Source organism: Stenella coeruleoalba (genome assembly GCF_951394435.1).
Source record: "Stenella coeruleoalba genome assembly, chromosome: 19".
NCBI lineage: Eukaryota > Metazoa > Chordata > Mammalia > Artiodactyla > Delphinidae > Stenella > Stenella coeruleoalba.
Window position 1 is genome coordinate 49,262,648 of NC_137165.1, and position 11,833 is coordinate 49,274,480.

General features: G+C 48.9%; 1 protein-coding gene across 1 annotated transcript; it reads left to right on the forward strand.

The window, feature by feature from the left end:
* Window positions 1-2,057: 2,057 nt before the first annotated feature.
* Window positions 2,058-2,425, forward strand: LOC307177686 (cytochrome c oxidase subunit NDUFA4-like). Its single transcript, XM_079905052.1, has one exon. The coding sequence runs from the start codon at window positions 2,095-2,097 to the stop codon at window positions 2,341-2,343; it is 249 nt and encodes an 82-aa protein (XP_079761178.1). The 5' UTR covers window positions 2,058-2,094; the 3' UTR covers window positions 2,344-2,425.
* Window positions 2,426-11,833: the final 9,408 nt, after the last annotated feature.

Consider the following 11,833-nt stretch of genomic DNA (forward strand, 5'->3'; position numbering starts at 1 on the left):
GCAGAGCATGGGCTCTAGGCACGCGGGCTTCAGTAGTTGTGGATTGCGGGCTCTAGAGCACAGGCTCACTAGTTGTGGCGCACGGGCTTAGTTACTCTGCGGCATGTGGGATCTTCCCGGACCAGGGCTCGAACCCGTGTCCCCTGCACTGGCAGGCAGATTCTTAGCCACTGCGCCACCAGGGAAGCCCTGACACATCTTTTTAAAGTACCAGTTTTGAGTTATTGTTAGTCAATTTCTATTTCATTCGTTTCTGTTCTTATCTTTGGTACTTTCTTCTGCTCTCTCTGGGATTTACTCTGTTCTTTTTGTAATTGCTTAAGTTGAATGCTTAGATACTTTTTTTTTTTTAACATAGTTTTGTGATAAATGCATTTAAGGCTATAAGCTTCCCTTCAGTGTTGCAACTTTCGATGTGTCATATTTTCGTTGTTGGGCAATTCTAAATTTTTCATAATTTCTGTTGTGATTATCTCTTCAGCAGCTGTTACTTAGGAGTGCACATTTTAGTTTCTAAGAATATGGCATTCTTAAAAAAAACCAAAAACAACTTTCTTTTTACACTAAAAAGAAAAATTTAGTTCTAGGAGGTTTTTTGTTTTGTTTTGTTTTTTTCTTTTGTAGCATCCTTGGGATTTTCTACATAGACAGTCATATCATCCGAAATAGGGGCAGTTTTAGTTCTTCCTTCTCATGTATGGCTGCCTTTTATTTTATTTTCTCATCTTCGTGCACTGGCTAGAACCTCCGGTGCTGCACTGCACAAAGGTGGTGAGAGTGGACAGCCTTGCCTCGTTCTGACTTACAGGGAAAGCATTCAGTCTTTCATTGTTAAGTATAATGTTAGCTGTAGGTTTTTTGCATCTATATCGCGAGAATTGTTTGTCTTTCGTTTTCTTATTTTGTATTGTCTTTGTTTGGTTATGGTATCTGGGTAATACTAGCTTCATAAATGAATTGAGAAGTATCTCCTCCTCTTCTATTTTCTGGACGAGATTGTGTAAAATTTTTCTTTCAATGTTGGTAGAATTCTCCATGAAACCATCTGGGCTGGAGAGTTCTTTCTTTGGGATTTTTAAAATTATGAGTTCAATGTCCATAATAGTTATGCGGCTATTCCCATGATCCATTTCAAATTGGGTAAGTTGTGGTAATTTATGCTTTTCTAGGATTGGTTCCATTTCATCTAAATTGTGAAATTTTTATCGTTGTTTGTAATATTCCCTTACTTTCCTTTCGGTGTCTGAAAGATCTGTAGTGATGTCCGCATTTATCAGTTTTTCTAGAATTTGTCAATTTGATTGATCTTTTCAAAGAAATGCTTTTTGTTTCATTGATTTTCTCTATTATTTGTCCATTTACATTTTAATTGATTTCTGCTGCCTTTAGAATTTCCTTTCCTTCTGCTTGCTTTCGGTTTATTTTTGCTCTTCTTTTTCTAGTTCATAAGGTAGAAGTTTACATTTTTTTCATTTGAAAAATACATTCTTACATAGTCTTTTCTAATATAAACATTTAATGCTATGAATTTCCCTCTAAACCCTGTTTGTTGCTGCCCACACATTTTTGTATGTTGTATTTTCATTTTTATTCAGTTCACCTTATTTTGTAGTTTCCCTCTTTTGACCCACTAATGATTTTGAAATGTGTTGTTTAGTTTCCAAGTGTTTGGATTTTCTTGTTATCTTTCTGTTGAAGAGTTCTAGTTTGAGTCCACTGTGGTCAGAGACATAATTTGTATGATTTCAACTCATTTAAACCTGTTGAGGCGTTTCAACAGAATGTGTGTCCAAGTGACTCCTGGTGGCTTGCCATGATCGTGATTGTATGGTGGCTAGTACGCTGTGTTGTGAAAAGAAGTTGTGTCCTGCTGTTGTGGGTAGAATGTCCGATCAATGCCGATTAGATCCTGTTGGTTGATGATGCTGAGGTCTTTTACATCCCGGGTGATTTTCTGTCTAGTTTTCTGTCAACTACTGAGAGAGAGGTGGTGAAGTCTCCAGCTATAATTATGGATTTGTCTTATTTTTAAAAATAAGAGGCTTTGCAAGTTTGTCGTTCTCTCCGTCTGGACTCGAGGCTTCTGTCGCAACCATGATCCACCAGATCATCGGTCAGGCCAAGGAGCATCCTAGCGTGATCCCCCTCTTCATATTTATTGGAGCAGGAGGTACTGGAGCAGCGCTGTATGTTTTGCGCCTGGCATTGTTCAATCCAGATGTCAGTTGGGACAGAGAGAATAACCCAGAACCCTGGAACAAACTGGGTCCCAGTGATCAGTACAAGTTCTACTCAGTGAATGTAGATTACAGCAAACTGAAGAAAGAAGGTCCAGACTTCTAAATTAAATGTTTCACTGTAAAGCAGTTTAGAATGAAGTTCTTCCAGAAGCCATCTGCACAATTTTCCACTTAACCAGGAAATATTTCCCCTCTAAACGCACAAAATCATGTTGGTGTATTGTGATGGGGTTTACACTGATTGATAAATAGTTTGAAACTTAAAAAAAAAGTCTTCAGATAACTAACTCTTGAGTAAAAGAGCAAATTAAAAATTTTAAATGACAAATAATGAGAGAACACTATTGGTCAAAAACTTGTGGAATAGAGCCCAAGTCAGTCTCAGAGGAAAAACTTTATCGCCTTAAATGCGTAACTTAGAAAACATGAACAATTAGTAATCAATAGTGATTAAAAGAATAATAAGGTAATATTATAAACAGCTCTATGCCAATACCTTTGACAAATTCCTTGAAAAACACAAACTACCAAAGCTCACCAATGAAGTAGATAACCAGAATAGCCCTGTATCTATTAAAGAAATGGAACTGTTAGTTTAAAATCTTCCTTTGGGAATTCCCTGGAGGTCCAGTGGTTAGGACTCTGTGCTTTCACTGCCGAGGGCAAGGGTTGGATCCCTGGTTGGGGAACTAAGATTCCGCATGCTGTGTGGCCAAAAAAAAAAAAAGGAACTAAACTAAACTAAAATCTTCCCACAAGGAAAATTGAAATAACTTAGTGGGGTTATGTTTTTCAAAATTCAATAAAAAGAAAACAGTTTAATTGTAAAAACATGGTCAAAGCATTTGAACAGATACCTCACCAAAGAAGATACATAGATGACAAATAAGTAAGCCCATGAAAGATGCTCCACATCTTTAGTCATTAGGAAAATGTAAATTAGGACCACAGTGAGACCCTACCACACACTATGAAAATGGCTAAAGTTCAAAAGACTGACTCTACCAAGTGCTGGTGGGAGTTGAAACTCCTCTGCTACCAGTGGATGAAAATGGTACAACCACTTTGGAAAACAGTTTGTCACTTTCTTAGTGGTTTTTACCAAGAGAAACGAAAGTGCATGTATGTCCGTACAAACATCGTACACGAGTTTTCATAGCTGCTTTATTTGTAAGATCCCCAAACTGGAGACAGCCCTAGTGTCCATCAGGGAGTGAGTGTACCAGCACACTGAGGCATCTCCGTCCATACAATGGGATGGTGCCCAGCGTAAGATGTCGTGAGCAACTTGGATGGACCTCAGAGTACTTCTGCTGAGCCAGGAAGTCAGACAAAAAGAGAGAACGTTACGTGTTTCCATTACATGAAAGTATAGAGTATAGAACTCCATGAAATGAATCTATAGGAATCTACAGCCTGTCAGTGATTGTCCGAGAATGGGGAGAACGAAGAGGGGCAGGAGGAAACTTTGGGGGGGTGATGTTTGCCATCTGGCCTGGGGTGATGCTTTCGGGGTGTATTGTCTGCACAAACTTCTAAAACTGTGCACTGTGATTGTGTGCGGTTCATCGTGTGTTAGGATAAATGACACATCAGTGAAACTTCTTCTTTTGGTTGCGCTGGGTCTTAGTTGTGGCAGGTGGACTCCTTAGTTGAGGCATGCAAACTCTTAGTTGTGGCATGCATGTGGGATCTAGTTCCCTGACCAGGGATCAAACCCAGGCCCCCTGCATTGAGAGCACGGAGTCTTTTTTTTTTTATTGGATCTTTATTGGAGTATAATTGCTTCACAATGCTGTGTTAGTTTCTGTTGTACAACAAAGTGAATCAGCCATAAGCATACATACATCCCCATATCCCCTCTCTCTTGAGCTTCCCTCCCACCCTCCCTACACCACCCCTCTAGGTTGTCGCAGAGCACGGAGCTGATCTCCCTGGGGAGCAGGGGGTCTTAACCACTGCACCACCAGGGAAGTCCCCTCAGGGGAACTATTAAAACCTCTCAAGTGGTCTTCTGGAACACTGGCTCTGGGAAGGTCCCTCTGGAACCTAGTGGCCGTGCTGTGAGAGCCACAAGCCACAGGGAGGCCACTCGGCCCGATGGTCAGCAGCTGGCCTCTCTTCAGCCCCTTCGTGGGAGCCACGTCCCGGCTCTGTCACCGCAGGCCCGAACCCAGCAGCTGGAGCACCTTGGCCAGAGAGACCAGTGCACGGAGGGCGGGGAGGCCTCTGCTCCTGGTCTCCCTAAGCACCGGCCCTGGGACTGGGCGGCCAGGTAGCACCCCCTTTGGCTCCACCCTCTTGGGGCAGGTCCCCCGGGAGGCCCTGGGCCCTGGGCCAGGGTGGAGGGAGGGCAGCCGCCCGAGGAGCCCGGGAACTGAACTGCTTCAGAGCAGCGGGGTCAGAAACGAGGCAGGCCCAGATAAGGGGCAGAGTGACCTGCAAATGGGGTGCCAGAAACAGAGGAAGGAAAGGGGGGCAGAAAAAGAAAGTCCGCAGCCTGCGCGGAGACACGCCAAACACCCAGTCATGGAGAGTTAACCCAATCAGGGGCCAAGGGCATCAGAAAGAACTAGAGGAATCGCTCCAATTATCCGTCCGCTCTCAGAGAGGAGGGGACACGGCCATGGTGAGGGAGGGGCGGCTGAGGGAGCAAAGGGCTGGAGGGCGTGGACAGCAGGACACGGACTAGAAACGCTAGGACAGACACTCAGGAAGGTCGAGGGCAGAGAAATGGTCAGAGGTGACCCTGTAACTCAGGCAGAAAATGTCCTCGAAGACACCGCAGAGGCCAAGCAGGGACTGGGAGGAGCTGACGTGCAGACCAAGGGCAGCCCTGTGGCTCCAGGAACTGTACCAGGACGACCCCGAGACAAATATCCTGGTTGTCACTGACATTCAGGCCTAAAGAGTCATTTAGGCCTCAACTCAGAACAAGCCTGTCACCCTGAGAGGGTGGGGAATCGGGTCAGTGTTTACAGGGGAGGTGGGATCTGGAAGCTTTCAGAAGCCAAGCTGTGGTTCAGGCCCAAAGGCGACAGGTAGCCCCCAGACCTCCGACTCCACCCAGCCTTTCTGGGAAAGACCACCAACAAATGAAATCCGGGCAGGCGGGTGAGAAGATTGCTGGAGAGGCCAGGGTGGGGGCAGGACCACCAACCGCCTCCTCCCAGGAGGCCGGGACAGGCCCCCTCGATCCTGGACACTGGATGGCCCTCCAGGCCCCCAGGGAGGGTGGGGTTGGAGGGGGGGACTTGGGCATCCTTGAGCAGAATCAGGACCAGAGCTCAGCTGTTACAAACGGGACGGAGGCAAAACCTCTGTGCAACAAAGATACACAAAACACAGCATTTAGTGTTTAGATTTCGATGATGTAAAGCTATGGCGTGTTACGGAGTCTAAGCTCGTACTGCTTGCGCATGACAGGCCAGTAATCGAGAGACAAATTGTTGGGGCAAGGAATAACGGCTTTATTTGGAAAGCCCGCAAACTGAGAAGATGGTGGGCTCGTGCTCCAAAGAACTATCTTACCTGAGTTAGAATTCAGGCTTCTTTTTTACTAAGGGAGGGAGTCAAAGTCAAGCATTTCCTGGTTCAGGTCAGCCTCCGGAGGGGACGTGTTAATTTCTTCCTCTCTGCAGTCATTCACAGGTGGGCCTGGTCAGGATGTTTCTTGTGAGCTAAACAAAGGTATTTTAGCTTAATGCTCATTACCTGGGAGGCAGGGTTCCCAGAGATGGGCCATTATGTATAATTTAAGCTTATAGGCAACATCCCTTTAGCGATTAACATGTAATAGAATACAAAAGTTCTTCCCTATTACAGTGTGGCTATGAGGATGGGACACAACGGGATGGGCGTCCTTAAGGGTCACAGGTGTGGGCAAGGAGAGGGCAGGATCCCCACTCCCATCAGCCCTGAGAAGGGGTCCTCCTGGCCACCAAGCGTGGATCTGAGCTCCAGGGACAGACCCCCAGCTTGTAGCACCAGCAGGACGGCAACTTGGCCGTGAGGACAAGCTGCACACGCCCCCCAGCCCCTGCCACTGCCAGGCAGTTGGGTGGTTGGGAAGGCCGCTGCCCAGCCCCTGGAGATGGGGAGGGCAGCTGTGGGAGCCGAGCTCAGAGCAGCCTCCCAGAGATGGTAGTGGGCCTCTGGGTGCTGTGTTGGGTGCTCCTGCCACCGCCTTTTGGTCCCTCCAGCTTGTCAGCAGTTAGGAGGTGGGGGAGAGGGTGGTGTCAGAAGGAGGGGAACCAAACCAAGTGACTCCTCTTTCCCGGTGTTTCCGTCATCTTTTGGGAACTAATATCTCTTGTAAAAAATAAATACTTTCCAATGACTGGAGATTCTTCCACCTCACTTCTGTTTTTATTTTTTCTGTTAAATTTAAGCAACGTGGGGAAAATACCTGGTGGCAGTGGTTGTTCTTCTGGGGAGGGGTCAGGGCCCGGGTTTGTCTGGAAGGAAGTAAATTATCCCCAGAAAACCCTGCTGTGTGTGCAAATTTGTATTGTGGTGAACCAACTTGAAACAAATATTTATAAACACATAGACTGACCATTGGCAGTAACAAGGGAGTAAGGCAGGAAGGACCTGGATGGCGCAGCCATGTCCCTGGGCTGGCTGGTGGAGGCCAGCTCCCTTCCCAGGCTGCCTGCCCTTACCTGCTCCATCTGGCCCTCTGTGCTCCTTTGGGCTGATTTCAAGATTCACGCCTCGTCCCCAGCTGTCCCAAATGTCAGCAGCCTCATTCCAGGATCCAAAATTCTACGAAGGGCTGGTTCAAAGGGCCGGAGCAGGGACTTTCCTGGTGGCGCAGTGGATAAGACTCCGTGCTCCCAATGCAGGGGACCTGGGTTCTATCCCTGGTCAGGGAACCAGATCCCACATGCATGCCACAACTAGGGATCCTGCAAGCTGTAACTAAGACCTGGCGCAACCAAATAAATAAATATTTTTTTAAAAGGGGGTGGGCCTGAGCAGGATGGGCACTTGTGAGGAGTGTGTACATCACAAAGATGTCCTCACGTCCCTTCTTTTCCCCAAAGTCCCCAGGGTCCATCATATCAGTGTGGCTCTCTGACCACCTCTGGCTCTGTGGGCGTGGCACCTGCATCCCTCATTTAATGTGTTCCTTGCATCAACCCAATTCTTTTTTCCAAGTTAAATATATTCATTTCCCTTCTAAGCAAAACATGTAATGAATACGAGATTTAACATTTTTATGAAACATTATAAATGATGACATATGCTGTGATCCCATCTTTTTTTTAATAAATTGATGGATTGATTGATTCATTGATTGGCTGTGTTGGGTCTTCGTTGCTGTGTGTGGGCTTTCTCCAGTTGTGGAGAGCGGGGCTACTCTTTGTTGCGGTGCACGGGCTTCTCATTGCGGTGGCTTCTCTTTGTTGCAGAGCACAGGGTCTAGGTATGCGGGCTGCAGTAGTTGTGGCACGTGGGCTGCAGTAGTTGTGGCTCGCAGGCTCTAGAGCGCTGGCTCAGTAGTTGTGGTGCACGGGCTTAGTTGCTCCGAGGCACGTGGTATCTTCCCGGACCAGGGCTCAAACCTGTGTCCTCTGCATTGGCAGGTGGATTCTTAACCACTGCGCCACCAGGGAAGTCCCGATATGATCCCATCTTAACGAGAAGTTTTCTTTCTGTGTCATCTACACCCACACCGGCTGACGAGGCATGGATAGACGTGGAAGCATATTTTTTATTTGTTTTGCTCTCTTCTCTCCACCATTCTGTATTGCTTGAATTTTTTTTAAATTGAAAAAATATGGACTGTTTCACAAATCCGCGTGTCGCCCTTGCACAGGGTCATGCTAATCTCTGTATCATTCCAATGTCATATATGTGCTGCCAGGGGGAGCACCAGACAGCATCACTGGGACACAGTCCGATGTCAGAGATAAACAGCTGGATGGTGGAGTGCAAAGGGCAGGTTCTAGTCAGCACTATACTCGCAGTGGGGACAATTCCAGGGTGAATTGAACTCAATTTCGATTTGTGTGGCGGTGACTGGTGTTTTAAAGTGAGAATGTGGGAATTGGGAGGGGTAGCTTAGTGGAGTCAGGCAGCAGACAGTTAAAGCATGCAGGCGCCTGGACCCTGAGACCCCCATCTGGTTCATGAACAGCGCTTGTCCAAGGTAAGCCTCTGTTTTCCCACAGAGACCCGAGATGCCCGTCCTCAGGCGGGCACTTTAAGGGGGGCTGGAGTCACCCCGGGGATGCGGCTTGAGCTGTCAGAAACCAAGGCTTTCTAGGCCTGATGCAGAAGCAGGCCCAGAGGAACCTGGCTGGAGTTTGGTCAAGGAGCGCAAACCTTGGTTACCACATACCATACAATCCCTCCATTCAAAGTGCACAATCTGGGCTTCCCTGGCGGTGCAGTCATTGAGAATCTTCCTGCCAATGCAGGGGGCACGGGTTCAAGCCCTGGTCCAGGAAGAGCCCACATGCCGCGGAACAACTGAGCCCGCGAGCTACAACTACTGAGCCTGCCTGCCACAACTACTGAAGCCCACGTACCTAGAGCCCGTGCTCCCCAACAAGAGAAGCCACTGCAGTGAGAAGCCCATGCACCACAAAGAGTAGCCCCCGCTCACCACAACTAGAGAAAGCCCGTGCACAGCAACAAAGACCCAACGCGGCCCCAAAAAAAAATAGATTTATTTAAAAAAAAATAAAGTGCACAATTCAGTGATTTTTAGTATATCCATAGAATTGTGCGACCATCACTCTACTACATTTGGAACATTTTCATGAGTCCAAAAGGAAACCAGTCTCCTTCAGTAGTCACTTCCCCCTTCCTCACACCGCATCCCGGCTCCTGGCAACCACTAATCTACTTCCTGTCTCTGGATTTGCCTGATCTGGACACTTCATACAAATGGAATCACATAATAATGTGTGGTCTTTAGTGACTGGCTTCTTCCACCCAGCGCAGCGTAATGTTTTCAAGGTTCATCTATGCTGTAGTGCGTCAGCGTTTCCTTCGTTTTTATGGCCAAATAGTATTGCATTGTACACAATATACCACATTTTACTTATCTGTTCATCAGGGAACGGACATTTGGGCTGTTGCCACCTTTTCGGCGTTATGAGTAATGCTGTTCTGAAGATGCCTGTGCAAGTTTCTGTGTGGATGTGTGTTTCTAAGCCCCTGTAGCAACCGGCCCAAACTTGGCCAACACCTGCCAGCTTCCCTAATTTCTGCCTCCGCTTCCAGCTCAGGACCAATCAGAGAAAGCCAAGTAGGCTCCCCTCAGCAACCACACAGGTTGCAGCACCTCCAGTTGGCCGCCCACAGCTTCCCCGAGCCCACTCGGGGCGCACCTGAGCCCCCCTTTCACTATGAAGCTGGCCCCTCCTCTGCCTGCCTTTGAGTCTCTGCCAACATGCAAGTGATGGGGCTGTCTCCCTGCTACAGCAAGCTGAGAACACAGCCCCGCTTGTTCTCATTTGCAGGGTCTTCGTTCATTTCTACAAGGTTTATAGTTTCAGCTTTGTGATCCATTTCCAGGCGGTTTGTGCATGTGTGTGGGAGGGTCCAAGCTCATTCTCCACGTGGACGTCCAAAACCATTTGTTGAAAAGACCGTCCTTCCCTGCTGCCTTGTCTTGGCACCCTTGTTGTAACTTCTTGACAACGGCTACTCATTGTGTAACTTTTTGTAAACGATCGTCTTTCTTTAAGAAAGAAAGGTGGAGATTGAGTCATGAAATGCTGAACTTGCTTCCCTGCCAGAGTGTGAAATCCATGCTTCCTTACCTGGGGTCAGGTGACCTGCAGGTGGGGCCGGCCCACTGCTTAGCTCACCTTCTCAGGCTGGTTCTGAACCCACAAAAGTGGAGAACTCCCCGGGGAAGGGCCTTGCCCCTGACCTGCCCCAACCTTCCTGCTGCCCCCGGTCTGTCTCGTTTTCTTTCCCCCCTCTGTGCCCCTGTCCAGGAAGCTGGGCCTCTGCAGGGCGGGTGGGCAGGCACTGTGCCCGAAGCCCACCCCTATGGCCTACCTGGAAACCTAGCATCCCTTCACTACCCTCTGCACCCCCACCCTGCAGTGCCCCACCCCAAACCAGACGGGGCTCCTCCCCCCACCACACACTGGTCCAGGGAGCGCCACATAAACTGGCTGGGCTGGAAGGAGGCTGGTGAAATGCCAACTTCCCGGCTTGCCCGGGCACTTCCGCAGGCAAGGAAAGAGGATCCCAACGCTCCAAACCAAAGCAGCTTTCAGGACAGAGAACGCGGCCCTGTGTGGGCAGCATTTCTGAACTACGCTGCCTTTTCAACCTGCCAGGGGTCCGAGAGAAGCAGCCTGCCCCACGAACAGCCACGCGCCCTCACCGCTCCCGCTTTACAGTGTGGGCTCTGGGTTCCAGCCGCTTCAGCGGGGCTCCAGCCTGAGCGCGGGGGCAGCATCAGGCCAGACCCAGGGCGAGGCTCCTTGTGAGACCCCCCACCCACCCACCTGCCCAGGGCCCAGGAAGTCTGGCCCGCACCCCAGCCCCCCACACCGACCATGCATTTCCAGGCCAGTAGCTGCCTCGCGCCCAAACGCTGAGGCAGGACATGCACTCCATACCCTGTACAGTAGCCCAGAAATGTGACCCTAATCCAGATCCATCTGCTGGTTTTAGGAAATTCACAGACGGAGGAAGGAGAGGCAGCTGGATCAAGGACCTGGCTTATCCTGTGAAGAAAGGATGGGGAGGGGACGCCGGCAATAGAGAGATGTGAGTAGGAGACCTCAGCTGGACTGGATTCAAACGAAACCAACTTGACAACACGCATGTGGCAACCGAGAAATCTGATGATGGTAACACGGGCCACTTTGTTTCCTACGTGTTAGTTACTATTGTAGTTATGTTAGATTTTCTTAAAGAGCATTTTCAGAGACTTGTGAAGTATTTATCTATAAATGACAGGACATCTGGGATTTGCTTCCAAATAATCCAGGGGTGGGGAGGGTCTGTGGGGTGTGAACACCTCAACATGAGTCTGGTGAGAGCTCACCGCTGAGGCTGGGGGCGGGGTGGGGGCATGTGGGTTTTATTTTTTATTTTTTTGCGGTACAAGGGCCTCTCACTGTTGTGGCCTCTCCCGTTGCGGAGCACAGGCTCCGGACGCGCAGGCTCTGCGGCACATGGGATCTTCCCGGACCGGGGCACAAACCCGTGTCCCCTGCATCGGCAGGCGGACTCTCAGCCACTGCGCCACCAGGGAAGCCCTGTTGTTTTTTTAAAGTAACAGCTTTGTTGCGATATAGTGGTTATCAGGTTACAGAGCTGTGCAACTATCACCAAGACCTAAAATTCTACTTTTTATCTGCTTGAAATGCTCCACAGTTCTCCTTGCTTCACGGCTAGGGTGCCAGAGGCGTTGATGTCTGAATGAACTGCCCAGGGCATCTGTCCTGTCCCCTGGCTGGGGCAGCAGGAGCCCTGGGGCAGCTTCCACCTGTCCTGGGACATCAAAAGGCCTCAGGATGGTACTCTCACCAGCTCCTGCCCTAGCCTGCCTGTCTGAGGGCCTGCAGCCCATAGAACCAGGGTCTCCCAGGCCCTTCTGGGTTTGCTGG